The following is a 22107-nucleotide window of genomic DNA, read 5'->3' on the forward strand; positions in this document are numbered from 1 at the left end:
TCTACTTTATAAAAGGCTGTGCGTGTCAATCCCAATGTTGCATTTAAATGGCATGAGAGAATTACTACCAATGTATCAGATAAGGGAGATGATGCTGAACAGCAGAGGTTTTCATTCTTTGTGACCATAAATCAAGATGATATGTTGCTAAAACAGCTGTCTGGGTGATGGAAAGCAGATTGTGACTGCAGAAAGCAGCCAGCTTCTACTCAGAAGTTGTCTGTGTCTAGTGAAGTTGCTCAGTCGTGTCCAACTCTTTGCGACCCCATGGACTGTAGCCTATCAGGCTCCTCCGTCCATGGGATTTTCCAGGCAAGAGTGTTGGAGCGGATTGCCATTTCCTTCTCTCCAGGGGATCTTCCCGACCCAGGAATCGAACCCGGATCTCCTGCATTACAGGCAGACGCTTTACCATCTGAGCCACCAGGGAAGCCCTTTGAGAAGACAACAAATCTGTAACTGAAGGGTAAAGTTAACAATGACTCTAACAGAGTACCATTCCCTTCAGTAATGAGCTTATCACCCACTCTCCCAGGAAAGACTATTGGACATTCTAGTCACTAGTGGATCTTCTGTCTTTAAAGACCAGTTACCAGGTTTGATAGAATTCAAGGTAAATAAGTGGGCTTCTGTGTAAACTGTGCATCTGTAAGTGTTCTCAGTCGTGTCTGACTCTTTTGCAAACCCATGGACTATAGACTGCCAGACTCCTCTGTCCATGGAATTCTCCAGGCAAGAATACTGGAGTGGGTTGCCATTCTCTTCTCCAGGGGATCTTCCCGACCCAGGGATTAAACCTAGATGTGTAACCCATGATGAACACTAAATGTGGCAGAATATATGACTGGAAGCTGAGGCCTTCAGCAATGTTCTCTAATGAACTAACTAGTTCTCTAATGAGCCAAATATAAAACATAAAAAAAGAATGATTGTCCCTGAGGTGTGAACGGACAGATTAAAAACAATATGACACCCCAAGGGAAGTAGATGGAGAGTATTATATGATGACACCAGGAACTTGATGTGTGCAAAACCTTCACTCCAATATCTGGATACGGTCTTTCCACAAACCAGATGTGATACGGAATTCAGTGAACAATGGCCACCCAGTCAATAGAGATATGTGCTATCTGAAAAAGATCATCTCTGTTGAGAAGGAATGGCAACTCACAGTATAATTTAAACTACAGTGTGTTTGATGTGTCATTTATTATTTTAATCTTTGCCAAAGCTGTATGGTGAACAGAGAACTTTTAATTCATTCAGTTCAGTTCAGTCTCTCAGTTGTGTCTGACTCTTTGCGACCCCATGGACTGCAGCCAGGCCTCCCTGTCCATCACCAACTCCTGGAGTTCACTCAAACTCATGCCCATCGAGTTAATGATGCCATCCAGCCATCTCATCCTCTGTCGTCCCCTTCTCCTTCAGCCTTCAATCTTTCCCAGCATCAGGGTCTTTTCAAATGAGTCAGTTCTTCTCATCAGGTGGCCAAAGGATTGGAGTTTCAGCTTCAGCATCAGTCCTTCCAATGAATATTCAGGACTGATTTCCTTTAGCATGTACTGGCTGGATCGCATTGCTGTGCAAGGGACTCTCAAGAGTCTTCTCCAACACCACAGTTCAAAAGCATCAATTCTTCTGCACTCAGCTTTCTTCACATCCATATGTGACTACTGGAAAAACCATAGCTTTGACTAGATGGACCTTTGTTGGCCAAGTAATGTCTCTGCTTTTTAATATTTTGTCTAGGTTGGTCATAACTTTCCTTCCAAAGAGTAAGCATCTTTTAATTTCATGGCTGCAATCACCATCTGCAGTGATTTTGGAGCCCCCAAAAATAAAGTCTGACACTGTTCCCACTGTTTCCCTATCTATTTCCCATGAAGTGATGGGACCAGATGCCATGATCTTCGTTTTCTGAATGTTGAGTTTTAAGCCAACTTTGTCACTCTCCTCTTCCACTTTCATCAAGAGGCTCGTTAGTTCTTTGCTTTCTGCCATAAGGGAGGTATCATCTACATATCTGAGGTTATTGATATTTCTCTTGGTAATCTTGATTCCAGCTTGGGCTTCCTCCAGCCCAGTGTTTCTCATGATGTACTCTGCATATGAGTTAAATAAGCAGGGTGACAATATACAGCCTTGACATACTCCTATTCCTATTTGGAACCAGTCTGTTGTTCCATGTCCAGTTCTAACTGTTTCTTCCTGACCTGCATACAGATTTCTCAGGAGGCAGGTAAGGTGGTCTGGTATTCCCCATCTCTTGAAGAATTTTCCACAGTTGGTTGTGATCCACACAGTCAAAGGCTTTGGCATAGTCAATAAAACAGAGGTAGATGTTTTTCTGGAACTCTCTTGCTTTTTTTGATGATTATTTCATTGGTAGAACTCAATAAATATCACTTAGGTAAACAATGGTCCCCATGAAAAGAAAATACTATTCAGATTGAAATCTAGCACTTATTAACAGAAAAAAAACTAAGAAAATTTTCTTTATATGTTTTCTGCAATATGGCTCTTTAATAGCCTTTAGAAACCTCAAAAAAAGAGGAACCTTTAGTGCTTATATTATAATAAATTGTTATAAAATGATATTAAGCCTGAGCAATTTGGTCAACCAGGAAAGAATAACTGGGATTGCTGAATGGAGATAATCAAATTATATTTAGCATTGATGTATTTATTCATTTAAGTAGCCTAATATTTTGGTTACATGTTAACAGAAATCTTATTTGTTTTACTCACTTCTGTTCATCATATGAACTCATTCTGAGACTTGATGAATATTTCTGATTTTTAAAAAGGAGATCACAATTTCAAGCTACAGTGATATGATTTCTTATTTAAACCATAGCATTAGGAAGTGCTTTCTCAAAATTTCATGTATATTGTGTATATTTCTTGGTCCAAGTTTTTTCCTACTAAATTAAGCATAAGATGATAGCTACTTTTTAAGAAAGCAATCTTCATCACAGAAACCAATTTTAGTTAAAAATCTTATTGAAATGAATTTCACCCCCACTTCAGTTATTCTGTATTCTTTTAAATTAAGAAGTCTACTATTCTTAGATTCTTAGACTTTGAGCAAACCTATCAAGAAAAATGCCATGCCTTTGAAATAATGAAATTTGTAAACATTTCTTCCAAGAATGTGAGGCAGAACTAATGCTCTCTTAAATGATATAAAGGAAATAGTATCAATTATAGAGGAAGTGTTTCTATATTTTGTGCTTTTATGGGAACAAACCAGATCACAGGGCATAATGTCACAATTTGAACACTTGAAGAATTCTTCTGATTCCTTCCCTTTTCCCCAAATCTTGCAATAATGGAATGGGATTTGGATTTACAGTTTTCAAAGTATTTTTATATAATAATTTATTAATCTTTAATGAAAATTCAACAGATATTGACTAATGGTTACAAGAAACTTTTAAAAAGTACTTGACTGAATATATTAATCAATAACATAATCTGAGAAATTGTTCCAAAATAGACATATTATTATAGCCAAAGTAGTTCAAGTTTTAGTTCTTTTTACACTTTAAGGAATTGTTGGTGCTGAATTTTGTATAAATACAAACCTTGTATTTATATCTGGTTGTATTTAAGATTTAAAACTTTACGGGATGTCCCAATCTACTGTATCCTATTTCAATAGCTAACCCACATTCCTGTAAATCAGAAATTTAAATATGCTGCACAACATCTGGGGGAAATGGGAAGAATGATCACAACCATGGGAGTTTCCTCTGCACAAAGTGAAAGAAAATCATTATATTGTTTTCTTTTTATCTATGATGACAATGTGGGGAGAAAATCCAGCCTAAGAATTTGACTGACGGTTCCCTGGGGGCTTGGCAGTAAAGAACTCTCCTGCCAATGCAGGAGAAGCGGATTTGATCCCTGGGTTGGGAAGTTCCCCTGGAGAAGGAAATGGCAACTCACTCCAGTATTCTTGCCTGGGAAATCCCAAGAACAGAGGAGCCTGGCGGGCTACAATCTATGGAGTCACAGAGTCAGATCTGACTTAGCAACTAAACAACAACAAAAAGAGTGGTTTCAGTCTGGGTCTCCCTCCTAAACTTCTGACCCCAAAATATAGCTGCCTACTCAACATCTCACTTCAATATCTGATACAATTCTGCCTTAATTGTGGCCCTCTGACTGGAGCCCATCCACAAATCATTTGTTATCTGCAACAGACTAAGTACAAAAATGAGAATGAGTTTAACAACTTTTATAGCAGTTTCACTTCACCTCATTCAAGTCCATCAGCAATGTTCTTATCTCGTTGCACAAGGTGTAGACCAGTTTGGATGTTGTCATATTTGCTTGATAAGTTGTACTTGGCATGGGGTGAGTTCCAATCACATGCAGTAAGAACAAACATTGATCTGCAATGAATTGGAAATAAAACAAAATTGTTCGTAGCCTAAGACAGTTTGAGAAGTACTGGTCTAGTAGACATTCAAATTCAACATGTCCACTAAAAAAAAAAAAAAAAAAAAAAGCTTATTTAGAAAACATTTAATTTATATTTTTACATGTATAAATCTTTAAATGATACAAAATTTTAACACTGTCATTCCGACAGCTTAAATCTATTCTTTTTTTTTTTTTTTTTTTTTAAGAATACATACATACAGCCTGATAGCTCACTTGGTAAAGAATCTGCCTGCAATGCAGGAGACCCCAGTTCGATTCCTGGATCAGGAAGATCTGCTGGAGAAGGGATAGGATGCCCACTCCAGTATTCTTGGGCTTCCCTTGTGGCTCAGCTGGTAAAGAATCTGCCTGTAATGTGGGAGACCTGGGTTGATCCCTGGGTTGGGAAGATCCCCTGGAGAAGGGAAAGGCTACCCACTACAGTATTCTGGCCTGGGTCGCAAAGAGTTGGACAAGTGAAAGTCTGAGCGACTTCTCCTGTGGCTCAGAAGAAAAGGAATCTGCCTTCAGTGCAGGAGCTGCAGGAGATGTGGGTTGGATCCCTGGGCCACCCACTCCAATATTCTTGTCTAGAGAATTCCATGGACAGTGGAGCCTGGTGGGCTACAGTCCCTGGCCTACAGAATTTCATGGACAGTGGAACCTGATGGGCTACAGTCCCTGGCCTACAGAATTTCATGGACAGTGGAACCTGGTGGGCTACAGTCCCTGGGGTCCCAAAGAGCCGGACACAACTGAAGCAACTTAGCATGCAAACGTGAGGGACTCCCATTTTCACTTTTCTTTTCCATGTACATACATACAAGTAATACATGAATGAAAACTCATGGTAAACACTTTAAACAATGTGAAAGTCCAGAGTTAAAAAGTTCTACCTCTGTTCCTCACTAAGGCCTTCCTCGCCTTGATTCTAATGTTCTAGTGTTAACATTTCTTCCAAGTTTAATATGTACACTTTTATATAGAAATTAGTAGACACAGACAACTTTAGTTTTGCTTTTTTAAAATAAATGACATTGCACTCAATGTATTATTCTGTGACCTGATTTTTTTCCCCACCAATTTATTTGGAGAACTTTTCTGGTCATTTCATAATGATTTGCTCCATAATAATCATAATATGCAGCAATTCAAAAAAGCATTCCCCTATTGTTGAACAGTCTCACTTCAGTTCAGTTCAGTTCAGTCGCTCAGTCGTGGCCAACTCTTTGCGACCCCATGAATCGCAGCACACCAGGCCTCCCTGTCCATCACCAACTCCCGGAGTTCACTCAGACTCATGTCCATCGAGTCAGTGATGCCATCCAGCCATTTCATCCTCTGTCGTCCCCTTCTCCTCCTGCCCCCAATCCCTCCCAGCATCAGAGTCTTTTCCAATGAGTCAACTCTTCGCATGAGCTGGCCAAAGTATTGGAGTTTCAGCTTCAACATCATTCCCTCCAAAGAAATCCCAGGGCTGATCTTCAGAATGGACTGGTTGGATCTCTTTGCAGTCCAAGGGACTCTCAAGAGTCTTCTCCAACACCACAGTTCAAAAGCATCAATTCTTCAGCACTCAGCTTTCTTCACAGTCCAACTCTCACATCCATACATGACCACAGGAAAAACCATAGCCTTGACTAGATGGACCTTTGTTGGCAAATTAATGTCTCTGTTTTTTAATATTCTGTCTAGGTTGGTCATAACTTTCCTTCCAAGGAGTAAGCGTCTTTTAATTTCATGGCTGCAATCACTATCTGCAGTGATTTTGGAGCCCCCCCAAAATAAAGTTAGCCACTGTTTCCACTGTTTCCCCATCTATTTGCCATGAAGTGATGGGACCAGATGCCATGATCTTCGTTTTCTGAATGTAGAGCTTTAAGCCAACTTTTTCACTCTCCTCTTTCACTTTCATCAAGAGGCTTTTGAGTTCCTCTTCACTTTCTGCCATAAGGGTGGTGTCATCTGCATATCTGAGGTTATTGATATTTCTCCCGGCTATCTTGATTCCAGCTTGTGCTTCTTCCAGCCCAGCGTTTCTCATGATGTACTCTGCATATAAGTTAAATAAGCAGGGTGACAATATACAGCCTTGACGGACTCCTTTGAACAGTCTAATTTATACTAAATACTGCTACAATAAATGTAGCAGTATCCAGATCACTTCTTGATCTGCACCTTGTGCATTTCTACAATAATTCTGCAGGATCTATTCCTAGAAGATAAGAGCTGGGTCAAGGGTGTATACACTTCAAATGTTGATACTCTCAAGTTGTCTTCCCAAAACTGTACCCTTTAAATTCCAGCCAACAGTGCATGTATGTGACCATTTCAATACTAGATATTTACCAAACCTCTTAATTTTTTCCAATCTCATAAGTGAAAATTACATCTTTCTCTGTTGTTTGAGAAAACATTTCAGTGTTTTTGGTAGTTATCATTCCATCCCTTGCCTGTTGATATACTTTCCATATTTTTCACATTTTGTCTTCTCAGTTGATTTGTCAAATGATACATGTAATCATGTGCCTTGGATTTTTAATCATTTGTCTGGTAGTATAAATATTTTTTTTCCATTCTGCTACTTATCTTTGTTAATAATGTTCTGATTTGTTCAAGTGAAAGTGTTAGTGTCAGACTCTTTGTGATCCCATGGATTATAGCCCACCAAGCTCCTCTATCCATGAGATTTCCCAGACAGGAATACTGGAGTGGGTAACCATTCCCTTCTCCAGAGGATCTTCTTGACCCAGGGATTGAACATTGACAGATGGATTCTTTACCACTGAGCCACCAGGGCCGCCTCATTTATTTTTAAGGAATAAATCATATCCTAACTTTAAGTTTTATGAGCAAGAAATCCCTTCAGACTCACATTGATCTGGACACATCAAGAAGCCCTGACCATTTTGTTTTATAAAATAGTGGGTCTTTCCTTTTCTGATGAGACGTCTTACTGATAGTTAATAATTACTATGCATGAGATGAATATAGTTTCATTTATTTATTTCAGGAAAGATAAGCCTTGTCACAAATAATTTTACAGGTTTTTTTCTTTTTAATTTACAAGGCTTTATTTCAATCTGTGTTGGCTCTTAAGTTTATTAAAGAGAAAAATCTGTTAATAAATGCTCTTTTACTTTCTTCCAGTGGAAAAATTAAACACCCAGTGATATTAAATGGTCTTTTTTAATCATCTAATTCTATCCTTCAAATTTGAAAGCAAAGGTTTAGAACAAAGACAGTTAACACTATTTAAAGTTGAAAGGGCTTCCTGGGTAGCTCAGCTGGTAAAGAATCTGCCTGCAATGCAGGAGACCCTGATTCAATTCCTGGGTAGGGAAGTTCCCCTAGAGAAGGGATAGGCTACCGACTCCAGCATTGCCTGGAGAATTCCCACAGACTGAGGAGCCTGGCGGGCTGCAGTCCATGGGATTGCAAACAGTCAGACACGACTGAGCTACTAAGCTGCTACTGCTGCTGATGCTAAGTCGCTTCAGTCATGTCCGACTCTGTGCGACCCCATAGACTGCAGCCCACCAGGCTCCCCCGTCCCTGGGATTCCCCAGGCAAGAACACTGGAGTGGGTTACCATTTCCTTCTTGAAAAATAATTAGTTTGCTGCTCCCTTATTTTCTCAGTATAAAGTGAAGGACTCAGTATATTCGTTGGAAGGACTGATACTGAAGCGGAAGTTCTAATACTCTGGCCACTTGATGTGAAAAGCTGATGCGCTGGAAAAGATCCTGATGCTGGCAAAGACTGAGGGCAAGAGGAAAATGGGCAACGGAGGATGAGATGATTGCACGGCATTATTGACTCAATGGACTTGAGTTTGAGCAAACTCCGGAGACAGTGAAGGACAGGGAAGCCTGGCATGCTGCAGTCCATGGGGTCCCAAAGAGTTGGACACGACTGAGAGACTGAACAACAATAATAAAGTGAAGATGTGAGATGCTGTGCCCTGGTTTCAAACTGCCTGTCTTCAAATTCCTGCTATGCCACATGCCAGCTACATAATTTTGAACAAGTTTTCTTATCATTTTGAGTCCTACTTTTCTTTTTTTGAAATAGTGAAACAATATTTGTGATTTAAAAATGACAGAAAATATCTGTATCACTTAGCATATGATAAATCCTTAAAAAATACAGATTAGCTGTCATTACCATCATTCAGTTCAGTTCAGTTCAGTCGCTCAGTAGTGTCTGACTCTTTTTGACCCCATGAATCCCAGCACGCCAGGCCTCCCAGGTCATCACCAACTCCCAGAGTTCACTCAAACTCATGTCCATAGAGTCGGTGATGCCATCCAGCCATCTCATCCTCTGTCGTCACCTTTTTCTCTTGCCCCCAATTGCTCCCAGCATCAGGGTCTTTTCCAATGAGTCAGCTCTTCGTGTCAGGTGGCCAAAGTATTGGAGTTTCAGCTTCAGCATCGGTCCTTCCAATGAACACCCAGGACTGATCTCCTTTAGGATGGACTGGTTGGATATCCTTGCAGTCCAAGGGACTCTCAAGAGTCTTCTCCAACACCACAGTTCAAAAGCATCAGTTCTTCGGTGCTCAGCTTTCTTCACAGTCCAACTCTCATATCCATATATGACCACTGGAAAAACCATAGCCTTGACTAGACGGACCTTTGTTGGCAAAGTAATGTCTCTGCTTTTGAATATGCTATCTAGGTTGGTCATAACTTTCCTTCCAAGGAGTAAGTGTCTTTTAATTTCATGGCTGCAATCACCATCTGCAGTGATTTTGGAGCCCCCCCAAATAAAGTCTGACACTGTTTCCACTGTTTCCCTATCTATTTGCCATGAAGTGATGGGACCAGATGCCGTGATCTTCGTTTTCTGAATGTTGAGCTTTAAGTCAACTTTCACTCTCCTCTTCCACTTTCATCAAGAGGCTTTTAAGTTCCTCTTTGATTTCTGCCATAAGGGTGGTGTCATCTGCATATCTGCTAAGTCTCTTCAGTCGTGTCCGACTCTGTGTGACCCCATAGACGGCAGCCCACCAGGCTCCCTCGTCCCTGGGATTCTCCAGGCAAGAACACTGGAGTGGATTGCCATCTCCTTCTCCAATGCATGAAAGTGAAAAGTGAAAGTGAATTCGCTCAGTCGTGCCCGACTCCTAGCGACCCCATGGACTGCAGCCTATCAGGCTCCTCCATCCATGGGATTTTCCAGGCAAGAGTACTGGAGTGGGGTGCCATTGCCTTCTCCATCTGCATATCTGAGGTTATTGATATTTCTCCTGGCAATCTTGATTCCAGCCTGTGCTTCCTCTAGCCCAGCGTTTCTCATGATGTCCTCCGCATATAAGCTAAATAAGCAGGGTGACAATATACAGCCTTGACATACTCCTTTTCCTATTTGGAAAAAGTCTGTTGTTCCACATCCAGTTCTAAGTGTTGCTTCCTGACCTGCATACAGGTTTTATCAAGAGACAGGTTGGGTGGTCTGGTATTCCCATCTCTTTCAGAATTTTCCACAGTTTATTGTGATCCACACAGTCAAAGTCTTTGGCATAGTCAATTAAGCAGAAATAGATGTTTTTCTGGAATTCTCTCTTTTTTTTTTTTTTTTTTTTTTAGTGTGGAAGAAGTTTTATTATGGTAAAAAAGACAGAGAAAGCTTCTGACATAGACATCAGAAGGGGGACAGGGGCCCCACTCACTAGTCTTCTTTTTTTTTTTTAATTTTATTTTATTTTTAAACTTTACATAATTGTATTAGTTTTGCCAAATATCAAAATGAATCCGCCACAGGTATACATGTGTTCCCCATCCGGAACCCTCCATCCTCCTCCCTCCCCATTCCATCCCTCTGGGTCGTCCCAGTGCACCAGCCCCAAGCATCCAGTATCATGCATCGAACCTGGACTGGCATCTCGTTTCATACATGATATTTTACATGTTTCAATGCCATTCTCCCAAATCTTCCCACCCTTTCCCTCTCCCACAGAGTCCATAAGACTGTTCTATACATCAGTGTCTCTTTTGCTGTCTCGTACACAGGGTTATTGGTACCATCTTTCTAAATTCCATATATATGCGTTAGTATACTGTATTGGTGTTTTTCTTTCTGGCTTACTTCACTCTGTATACTAGGCTCCAGTTTCATCCACCTCATTAGAACTGATTCAAATGTATTCTTTTTAATGGCTGAGTAATACTCCATTGTGTATGTGTACCACTGCTTTCTTATCCATTCATCTGCTGATGGATATCTAGGTTGCTTCCATGTCCTGGCTATTATAAACAGTGCTGCGATGAACACTGGGGTATATGTGTCTCTTTCCCTTCTGGTTTCCTCAGTGTGTATGCCCAGCAGTGGGATTGCTGGATCATAAGGCAATTCTATTTCCAGTTTTTTAAGGACTCTCCACACTGTTCTCCATAGTGGCTGTACTAGTTTGCATTCCCACCAACAGTGTAAGAGGGTTCCCTTTTCTCCACACCCTCTCCAGCATTTATTACTTGTAGACTTTTGGATCGCAGCCATTCTCACTGGCGTGAAATGGTACCTCATAGTGGTTTTGATTTGCATTTCTCTGATAATGAGTGATGTTGAGCATCTTTTCATGTGTTTGTTAGCCATCTGTATGTCTTCTTTGGAGAAATGTCTATTTAGTTCTTTGGCCCATTTTTTGATTGGGTCATTTATTTTTCTGGAGTTGAGCTGTAGGAGTTGCTTGTATATTCTCGAGATTAGTTGTTTGTCAGTTGCTTCATTTGCTATTATCTTCTCCCATTCTGAAGGCTGTCTTTTCACCTTGCTAATAGTTTCCTTTGATGTGCAGAAGCTTTTAAGGTTAATTAGGTCCCATTTGTTTATTTTTGCTTTTATTTCCAATATTCTGGGAGTTGGGTCATAGAGGATCCTGCTGTGATGTATGTCAGAGAGTGTTTTGCCTATGTTCTCCTCTAGGAGTTTTATAGTTTCTGGTCTTACATTTAGATCTTTAATCCATTTTGAGTTTATTTTTGTGTATGGTGTTAGAAAGTGTTCTAGTTTCATTCTTTTACAAGTGGTTGACCAGATTTCCCAGCACCACTTGTTAAAGAGATTGTCTTTAATCCATTGTATATTCTTGCCTCCTTTGTCAAAGATAAGGTGTCCATATGTGCATGGATTTATCTCTGGGCTTTCTGTTTTGTTCCATTGATCTATATTTCTGTCTTTGTGCCAGTACCATAGTGTCTTGATAACTGTGGCTTTGTAGTAGAGCCTGAAGTCAGGTAGGTTGATTCCTCCAGTTCCATTCTTCTTTCTCAAGATCGCTTTGGCTATTCGAGGTTTTTTGTATTTCCATACAAATTATGAAGTTATTTGTTCTAGCTCTGTGAAGAATGCTGTTGGTAGCTTGATAGGGATTGCATTGAATCTATAGATTGCTTTGGGTTGTATACTCATTTTCACTATATTGATTCTTCCAATCCATGAACATGGTATATTTTTCCATCTGTTAGTGTCCTCTTTGATTTCTTTAACCAGTGTTTTATAGTTTTCTATATATAGGTCTTTAGTTTCTTTAGGTAGATATATTCCTAAGTATTTTATTCTTTCCGTTGCAATGGTGAATGGAATTGTTTCCTTAATTTCTCTTTGTGTTTTCTCATTATTAGTGTATAGGAATGCAAGGGATTTCTGTGTGTTGATTTTATATCCTGCAACTTTACTATAGTCATTGATTAGTTCTAGTAATTTTCTGGTGGAGTCTTTAGGGTTTTCTATTTAGAGGAGCATGTCATCTGCAAATAGTGAGAGCTTTACTTCTTCTTTTCCAATTTGGATTCCTTTTATTTCTTTTTCTGCTCTGATTGCTGTGGCCAAAACTTCCAAAACTATGTTGAATAGTAATGGTGAAAGTGGGCACCCTTGTCTTGTTCCTGATTTTAGAGGAAATGCTTTCAATTTTTCACCATTGAGGATAATGTTTGCTGTGGGTTTGTCATATATAGCTTTTATTATGTTGAGGTATGTTCCTTCTATTCCTGCTTTCTGGAGAGTTTTGATCATAAATGGATGTTGAATTTTGTCAAAGGCTTTCTCTGCATCTATTGAGATAATCATATGGTTTTTATTTTTCAATTTGTTAATGTGGTGTATTACATTGATTGATTTGTGGATATTGAAGAATCCTTGCATCCCTGGGATAAAGCCCACTTGGTCATGGTGTATGATCTTTTTAATGTGTTGTTGGATTCTGATTGCTAGAATTTTGTTAAGGATTTTTGCATCTATGTTCATCAGTGATATTGGCCTGTAGTTTTCTTTTTTTGTGGGATCTTTGTCAGGTTTTGGTGTTAGGGTGATGGTGGCCTCATAGAATGAGTTTGGAAGTTTACCATCCTCTGCAATTTTCTGGAAGAGTTTGAGCAGGATAGGTGTTAGCTATTCTCTAAATTTTTGGTAGAATTCAGCTGTGAAGCCGTCTGGACCTGGGCTTTTGTTTGCTGGAAGATTTCTGATTACAGTTTCCATTTCCGTGTTTGTGATGGGTCTGTTAAGATTTTCTATTTATTCCTGGTTGAGTTTTGGAAAGTTGTACTTTTCTAAGAATTTGTCCATTTCTTCCACGTTGTCCATTTTATTGGCATATAATTGTTGATAGTAGTCTCTTATGATCCTTTGTATTTCTGTGTTGTCTGTTGTGATCTCTCCATTTTCATTTCTAATTTTATTGATTTGATTTTTCTCCCTTTGTTTCTTGATGAGTCTGGCTAATGGTTTGTCAATTTTATTTATCCTTTCAAAGAACCAGCTTTTGGTTTGGTTGATTTTTGCTATGATCTCTTTTGTTTCTTTTGCATTTATTTCTGCTCTAAGTTTTAAGATTTCTTCCTTCTACTAACCCTGGGGTTCTTCATTTCTTCCTTTTCTAGTTGCTTTAGGTGTAGAGTTAGGTTATTTATTTGACTTTTTTCTTGTTTCTTGAGGTATGCCTGAATTGCTATGAACTTTCCCCTTAGGACTGCTTTTACCGTGTCCCACAGGTTTTGGGTTGTTGTGTTTTCATTTTCATTCGTTTCTATGCAAATTTTGATTTATTTTTTGATTTCTTCTGTGATTTGTTGGTTATTCAGCAGCGTGTTGTTCAGCCTCCATATGTTGGAATTTTTAATAGTTTTTCTCCTGTAATTGAGATCTAATCTTACTGCATTGTGGTCAGAAAAGATGCTTGGAATGATTTCTATTTTTTTGAATTTACCAAGGCTAGCTTTATGGCCCAATACTCATATCAGATAAAATAGACTTTAAAACAAAGGCTGTGAAAAGAGACAAAGAAGGTCACTACATAATGATCAAAGGATCAATCCAAGAAGAAGATATAACAATTATAAATATATATGCACCCAACATGGGAGCACCGCAGTATGTAAGACAAATGCTAACAAGTATGAAAGGAGAAATTAACAATAACACAATAATAGTGGGAGACTTTAATACCCCACTCACACCTATGGATAGATCAACTAAACAGAAAATTAACAAGGAAACACAAACTTTAAATGATACAATAGACCAGTTAGACCTAATTGATATCTATAGGACATTTCATCCCAAAACAATGAATTTCACCTTTTTCTCAAGCGCACATGGAACCTTCTCCAGGATAGATCACATCCTAGAACTCTCTTGCTTTTTAATGATCCAGCAGATGTTGGCAATTTGATCCCTGGTTCCTCTGCCTTTTCTAAAACCAGCTTGAACATCTGCAAGTTCACAGTTCAAGTACTGCTGAAGCCTGGCTTGGAGAATTTTGAGCATTACTTTACTAGCGTGTGAGATGAGTGCAATTGTGCGGTAGTTTGAGCATCATTAACTGGATGTAAATAATATTTATCTTATATCTGTAAATACTGCTATCCTCTTTTAAGTCAAATTTGGATAAGGTCATCTTGTGTGTGTTAAGTCACTTCAGTCGTGCCCGACTCTTTGCTACCCCTTGGACTGTTGCCCACTAGGCTCCTCTGTCTATGGGATTCTCCAGGTAAGAACACGGAGTGGGTTGCCATGCCTTTTCTTCCAGGGGACATTTCCGACCCAGAGATCAAAACTGAGTCTCTTGCAACTCCTGTATTGCAGGTGGATTTTTTTCACCCCTGAGCCACCGAGGAAGCCCAAGGTCATCATATCACTGTCATATTTGCCAGCAGAGGACTAAAAAATTATTATAATAATGAAAATTAAAAACAATATCATGTAGGTCTTCACTTTGAATTCCAATGGTGAAACTATACAAAACATGATTCATGCTAAGGATTTAGAACCACAAACAACTTCTGAAACATCAGATGCCATCTTTGCTAGGTTGAGGGGAATCAGGTTGTTAACAAAAGCAATTACTCAGTAGATCAAAGAAAGAAATGAAAACATCAACTATACTTCAGTAAAAAAAATATATATATATATATAAAATAAAAAAGAACTTAGAAAATCTCCAAAGATTAAAAAAGAAATAGAAAACTTCTGCCCACAAGAGGTCAAAGCACAGCTATACAAGTGTTTGAGACAGAGGGCTGTACACTAAATGCTATGTTACTGGTGGTTTACACAATTCAGATCTACAGGTATAAAGTGAGTGGCCTCAAGATTAAGAAGGAAGGTTATCTCCTATGGAGGTCTGGGGAAGGCAGATGCTCCTTGTATTGATCTTAAAACTTTCCCCCTCTTGCTGTAAAATATGAATTTTACTTCACAAGCTATTATAGTGTTTAATAGTATTTAAAGTATAGTATTTAAATATATATTTTAGTAGCCATTAGAGCTTTAGTTTCCAATATGTACTACTTAAAGCAAAAACATATATATTTACAAAAATTGTATCTGTGTGTGTAACATTAGTTGACCGCTTACTATAGTCCAGGAACATGGGGCCCTACACAGCCTAGGGTTTTACCTTTTTTTGCTTGTCTTTTGTTTCCTTCCCTGCTTAAAAAAATCAAACTTCTTTGGGGATGAGTAGGGATGAGATGGAAGAGGATAAGGTAAGGAGTTTGCTAATGTAAGCGCTATAAACTTTTAAAATCCTCAAATTTTCACCGCATTCCCACAGTAAATAGTATACGTTTAGGCACAACTTCAACCTCTAAGAAAATTTCCTTTCATCTCCCACATCCACGTGGAGAAGGTGTTCCTGAGTCCAAGCGCAGTCTAGTCACCGCAGGATAGGCCAATAAATGCAAGAGACAGGTGTTTGAGGCAAGGAATATGACTTTATTCAGACAGCTGGCTAGCTGGCAGACAGAAAAGACGGAAGAGTAGCGTCTGGAAATAACCGTCCCGTTGGGGCCTGGATGCCAGGTTCTTTTATGGCTCAGAGGTTCGGGGAGTTGAGAGAATAAAGTAAAAAGGCTATTTAATTCTCGCAACTATCTCCTAGAAGGGCAAGCCTCAGGCAGGGTGGATGTGTTAGTTTCATTTCTTTACAGTCAGCTCGCAGGTGGTGTGAAACTATCTCCTGCCATATCAATAAATAAAGATGCCACAGCTATCTGGGATTCTGGCCCCCCAAAAGTGAATGTCTCAGTCCTACAGGTAAGCAGGCGCCACTTCCCACACAAATAACTCAAGACTGTCAGAGTCCTTCACAGGTGGGCAGGGTCAGGTTATCTCTCAGCGGAGCCAAAGTCAGTGGGGGTGTGTGTGTATGTGTGTCTCTCTCTCAGTGCAGCCAGTCACCCTAGCCCAAGGGTCAGGTCGTGTGTGTGTGTGTGTGTGTGGTTCTCTCTCAGTGGAGTCAAACAAAGTCACCCTAGCCCAGGGGTCAGGTGGGGAGTGTGTGTGTGTGTGTGTGTGTGTGTGTGGTTATCTCTCACTGGAGCCAAACAAAGTCACCCTAGCCCAGGGGCCAGGTGGGGAGTGTGTGTGTGTGTGTGGTTCTCTCTCTGTGGAGCCAAAGTCACCCTAGCCCAAGGGTCGGGTGGAAGGTGTGTGGGGGAGGGAAAGGGAAGGGGGGGGGGTAGGGATTCCCTGGGCAGGCCATTCTGTAAACCCATAATAACAAAAGAGGCAAAGTAAGAGTTAAAGTCACAGAAGCAGATCCAATGAGGGGTCAACATTAACCCTTCCTGGTTACAAAGGGAGACTGTAAAGATGTTTAGGACAGTTTGCCCAGACTTGCCCTCAACGTGAGAAATCTCGAGTCCCAGGGCTGGAAAATCTGAAACCTAAAAGGCAGAGGCGATTGTAACCGGGAGGAGGAAAGAAACACGATCCCGGGGGCGGTGCTGGGCCCGGAGCACCTTCCTCCCGCCCTCCCGGCGCGCCGGCCGCGGGGCTGGGGAGCCCCACCCCGCCGCTCCTCTCCCCTCCTTGAGGTTCGCGGGCCTCGGCGAGCGAAGGGCCCGGCGCCGCCGTATTTTGTCCCGCGCGGCGATCCCTCGCGCGGACGCCGTGGCCGCGGCGGTGGCGACGGGGCCCGCGGCGCGCTGACGGCAGGCCCCCCGGCCCGGCGGCCTGGAGGCCACGAGAGGCGGAGGCCCGGCCGCCCTCCCGCTCTGCGGGAGCCGAGGGGACGAGGCGGACGCCGGGGAGCCCCGCCCGGCCGGCGAGAAGGTGGGGGAGGCTCCGCGCGCCGCCGGCCCTCCGGCCGCCGCCGCCCTGCTGGCCCTGCAGCCCCCGCCGCCTCCGCCGCCTCGGGCTCCCGCCGCGGGCTCGGCGGCCCCGGCTTGGGAGGGAGGGCGGCGAGTGCAGCCGCCGGACATGGCTGGAGGGCACTGCGGCAGCTTCGCCGCGGCGGCGGCCGGCAGCGGCGAGATCGTGCAGCTGAACGTGGGGGGGACCAGGTGAGCTCGGGGCTGGGATGCGGCGGGCAGGGATCCTCCTGTGCAGGCATCGCAGGCGAGCGGGGTGGGGAGCACAGGGCCCTCCGGGCGGGTGTGGGGGGCGGCAGGCGGCCTTGAGTCTCTGAGAGCCGGGCCCTTGGCCTCGCTGCAGCCTTCCTAGGACGCCGGCCACGATCCTCCCCCTCTTTTTAGGAGATCTGGCCGGGGAACCTTCTGTAACCTTCCTTTACCTAACCTGACGTGTACTTTTGAGTTTATTTTGTCGAAGCCCGGCCTTATGGTCTGGCTGTTGCAGGTGAACCTGCCTCCCTTTCTATTTGGTCAACAAGGTAACATCGGTTTGCTTGGGCGAGAACGCCTCGTTGAGGGCTGTTTTTAATCGCCAATAATTTTGGTGGAGGGAGCATTGTAGATTTGCGGTGCGCTCTTATTTATTTCCAGAGTTTCTTGGTTCATGGCTCTGAAGGGTCTGTTGTACTTGTAGCGCAGTGTGTCTGGAAGCTGCAGTTTTGAAGAGTTGGTTCTGGGAATCCTTGGTAGTGGCACCGTATGGCGCCCTCCTAGTAAACAGAGCGAAAGCTCTCCGCTCATCTCTTTGGTCTTCCGTTCCCTTACTGTGTCTTTTAATAAGCTTGTTGGGGTAAAAAAAATAGTATGCTTTTGGATTTGGTATGGTTTATGAGTCACTCCTTTCGGAAATGCGAGTTTGGCAGCTCTGTTTGAAGGAAGGGGTGGTTGCCGTTTTAGGCTAGGTAAGAGATAAGCCATGAAGCGCCGTGAAATTCAGTGTATTTTGCTGTGCTGGAGAAGATACAAGGTTTTCAACGCTTGGGAGTTTTTAACCAGTGCTTTTAAAAATGCAGAGCGGCAGCACTATGAACCTTTGTGATAACAATGTGCAGTGTTTTAAAAGTTTTCAAAGTGTGCTGGAGAATTTAACACAGGAAACAGTAATTCCTCACTCTTACTCTGCTCACTCTGCACCTCCCCCCCCCATGCAAAACTGTTAGTTTAAGAATTTACAGCTTTATTGCTGCTACATAGCTTTCGGTTTCATGGAGTAGAAGATTGGTGTTTCCTAATGTAAGACACGGATGGTTTCCTAAAATTAAATGAAAGTTTTGCAGGTTTGGTAACTTCAGGTCAGCTCAGTCGTGTCTGACTCTTTGCAACCCCATGGATTGCAGCATGCCAGGCGTCCCTGTCCATCCCCAACTCCCGGAGTTTGAGTAAACTCATGTCCATTGAGTGATGATGCCATCCAACCACCTCTTACTCCGTCGTCCCCTTCCCCCGCCTTCAGTCTTTCCCAGCATCAGGGTCTTTTCAAATGAGTCAGTTCTTCTCATCACGTGGCCAAAGGATTGGAGTTTCAGCTTCAGCATCAGTCCTTCCAATGAATATTCAGGACTGATTTCCTTTAGAATTGACTGGTTGTATCTCCTTGCAGTCCAAGGGACTCTCAAGGGTCTTCTTCAACACCACAGTTCAAAAGCATCAGTTCTTCTGCACTCAGCTTTCTTTATAGTCCAACTCTCACATCCATACATGACCACTGGAAAAACCATAGCTTTGACTAGATGGCCCTTTGTTGGCAAAGTAATGTCTCTGTTTTTTAATATGCTGTCTAGGTTGGTCATAACTTTCCTTCCAAGGAGTAAGCGTCTTTTAATTTCATGGTTGCAGTCACCATCTGCAGTGATTTTGGAGCCCCCAAAAGTAAAGTCTGACCCTGTTTCCCCATCTATTTCCCATGAAGTGATGGGACCAGATGCCATGATCTTTGTTTTCTGCATGTTGAGTTTTAAGCCAACTTTTTCACTCTCCTCTTCCACTTTCATCAAGAGGCTCTTTAGTTCTACTTTGCTTTCTGCCTTAAGGGTGGTGTCATCTGCATATCTGAGGTTATTGATATTTCTTCCGACAGTCTTGATTCCAGCTTGTGCTTCCTCCATCCCAGCGTTTCTCATGATGTACTCTGCATATGAGTTAAATAAGCAGGGTGACAGTATACATCCTTGACGTACTCCTTTCTCCATTTGAAACCAATCCGTTTTTCCATGTCCAGTTCTAACTGTGGCTTCCTGACCTGCATACAGATTTCTCAGGAGGCAGGTCAGGTGATCTGGTTTTCCCATCTCTTGAAGAATTTGCCAGAGTTTGTTGTGGTGCACACAGTCAAAGGCTTTGGCATAGTCAATATAGCAGAAGTAGATATTTTTCTGGAACTTACGGATGCAAAAATGAAATACCCAGCAAGGGCTGGCCTTCGAGAGTAGCACTATAGTCATCCCTAGTTTCTAATTTCTGCTGATTGTTCATATACTTTTTGAATGCTATCGACATTCTAATTTGATTCTAAAAGTGTTGTTCACTGTGTTTGAAAGTAAATGGCTTAAAAATGAATGAACTCTTGCTAAGGATTGTAGAATTGAGTTTAAAATTTTAAATTGTATAAGACAGTTATCTTGGAGCTGAACATTTTATTTTTCATTACGTATGAAATTTGATTTTATCAGGTTTTAAATTTTTCAACGTGATTTAAAAAATACAAAATAAGATAAATATATTATCAGATTGGACAGTTTAGAAGGCAGACGAGAGTTGTTACATAGGAATGAGAAAGTTTAAAAAGCCCAAACTTGAGATTTGCTAGGATAAATTTATAAAATAAGTGATGACATGGTGTATAGAAAACAGAACATCCAGTTCCAAGTTTCCTGCAGATATTTTTGAGTTACTTTGGATCATAGACACTTGCAGCATTTTAGAGGTAGAAAGGATCTAGAAATTATCTTGAGTAAAACACAGGTTAATAGTCACTTAAGGCATTGTAAAAGAAAAAAAAAAAATCCTCTTGTGATTGTCTTTGAAGTTGAGGAATTGCCCCCAGGAGAACCACCTGTGGCATAGAATTGATGTCAGCTGTGCAGTGATAGCGTGAAACTCAAAAGGAGCGTTTCTTTTGAGCAGAGTAGGGAGCATCTCCCCCCTCCCTCCAAGAGAGGACAGGAAGATGGATCTATTCAAAGGATTTATAGAAATGACTGATTTTTATGATTTATTTAACACTTCATGGATGGTTCAGAAAGAAGATGAGGTTTCATTTAGAATTAATATTATTACTTACCCAAAAAAAGCCTAATGAGGTGAAAGAAAGACAGTTTGGCTCAATTTGTGATTACTTCTGCTTTGATTGAGTATGATTTGAGGCCTCATGAGAGAAGTCTGGGACCAGTCAGTGGAAGTCTAGTGCAGCAACCTTGGGCAAATTACTTTTTAGAGCTTTGTTTCCTAAAATATTTAATGACATTAAATAGTATCAGCCTTCTAAACGAATTTGAAGCATTAAGTGGGAAATACAAGCGTTTAGTGGCATTAGCTATCAATAGTAACTTTACAGAATAATTTTAACTCGATTGCTTCCAAGTAAATTTAGTAGGGAGTTAGTAGCATAAAGTATAAATGTGGATAAGGACCAGATTGCACATGACCTTTTTCTTGACATACTGTGGGTATGAAATAAAAACAGAAAAGGCTTTTCATATGCATTTCAGAAAGTTATGCTTGTGTGTAATTTAAATGTTGTAGTTTTCATGAAATCATATTTGGAAATAGTTTTAGAAAACAGGAGGGTTTTTTTCCCCTCCTGTCTTTTAAAGTTTGGGGGTGGGGAATAAATTGGTGGGGTGAGAGTCCAATCCCTTTTGCCTAAAAATTCCAGATTGCTAAACTCAGCTGAATTGTTGATTTTAATTTAAATTGATAATACGAGGCTTCCCTAGTGGCTTAGATTTTAAAGACTGCCTGCAATGCAGGAAACCCAGGTTCAATCCCTGGGTTGGGAAGATCCCCTGGAGAAGGAAATGGCAATCCACTCTAGTATTCTTGCCTGGAAAATCCCATGGACAGAGGATCCTGGCGGGCTACAGTCCATGGGGTCGCAGAGTCAGACAGGACTGAGCGACTAACACTTTCACTTTCATACCCATCTGAATTACTGATTTTAATTTAAATTGCTAATATGACCTTAGGCAGACCGGTGTAATTTTCTAAGTAACAAAATTTGAGTTATTTGGCAGACAATTTGCTGAATAAGCAGTGAACATGAAAGGTCACAAGTTAGAAACCATCCTTATTTGGAAATGAATTTGTTGGCTTCCAAAATACAGTGATTCATTTTTTGCAGTGGATCCTTGGATCTTTCAGTTTACTGGGTTTGCTTCTATTTGACCAAGTCAGTTTCCTCTACTTAGTTGTAATCTACTTTTCATTTTTTCTTAAAGATCGTGCTAAGAAATACACTTGGGAAAATTCGCCATGTTTTCTTGGGTAAAACTGGCTGCTTTCTCAGTCTGACTAATGGGCATAGGAACTGCTTTAAAACAGTCATGATGCTGGAAAATGAATGTGGAGAAAAAATAAAGGTCTGTAAGGCTCTCTTCTGTGAGAGGACACATGATGTTGGGGCAACAAGTCAGGAATACGTAGTGCAGTGTGATGAGTCTTAAAATGAAAATATTCAGACATCAGCTGAACCCTGTATCAGATCCTTTGCCGTGCTAGTTTATGTCACTTTATTGTTCTGCCTCGGTCTGTTACAGTAGGCTTTGATAAAGCATGCCCCCCCCCCCCCCCCACCATTGGTGGTAATAAGTAGGCTTGATCAAATGGAGTTAACCTCAAAACAGTGTTTACTGAGTGATTTTTTGAATGAATGAATTCAATGGTTGTGAATAGCCCAAGACTGTAACTGCTGCTGCTGCTGCTGCTGGGTCACTTCAGTTGTGTCTAACTCTGTGCGACCCATAGATGGCAGCACACCAGGCTCTGCTGTCCCTGGGATTCTCCAGGCAAGAGTACTGGAGTGGGTTGCCATTTC

The 22107-nt window shown here is 41.3% G+C and overlaps 1 protein-coding gene and 1 non-coding gene across 11 annotated transcripts in view; one reads left to right on the forward strand and one right to left on the reverse strand.

Moving 5' to 3' along the window:
* Window positions 1–358: 358 nt before the first annotated feature.
* TRNAY-GUA (transfer RNA tyrosine (anticodon GUA)) lies at window positions 359–430 on the reverse strand. The gene has a single exon. It is a non-coding gene; the product is annotated as a tRNA-Tyr (tRNA).
* A 15204-nt stretch (window positions 431–15634) lies between these two features.
* KCTD3 (potassium channel tetramerization domain containing 3) overlaps window positions 15635–22107 on the forward strand; it is a 72774-nt gene continuing 66301 nt past the window's right edge. For 2 of the 10 annotated variants that reach the window (XM_055581877.1, XM_055581878.1), the window contains exon 1: window positions 17008–17225. In XM_055581877.1, the coding sequence (XP_055437852.1) occupies window positions 17143–17225 (83 nt within the window). In that variant the 5' untranslated portion in view covers window positions 17008–17142. The other 8 variants (XM_055581883.1, XM_055581882.1, XM_055581884.1 and 5 more) reach the window with 8 other exon arrangements.

The sequence above is a fragment of the Bubalus kerabau genome, chromosome 5, assembly GCF_029407905.1.
Source record: "Bubalus kerabau isolate K-KA32 ecotype Philippines breed swamp buffalo chromosome 5, PCC_UOA_SB_1v2, whole genome shotgun sequence".
NCBI classification, from domain to species: Eukaryota; Metazoa; Chordata; class Mammalia; order Artiodactyla; family Bovidae; genus Bubalus; species Bubalus kerabau.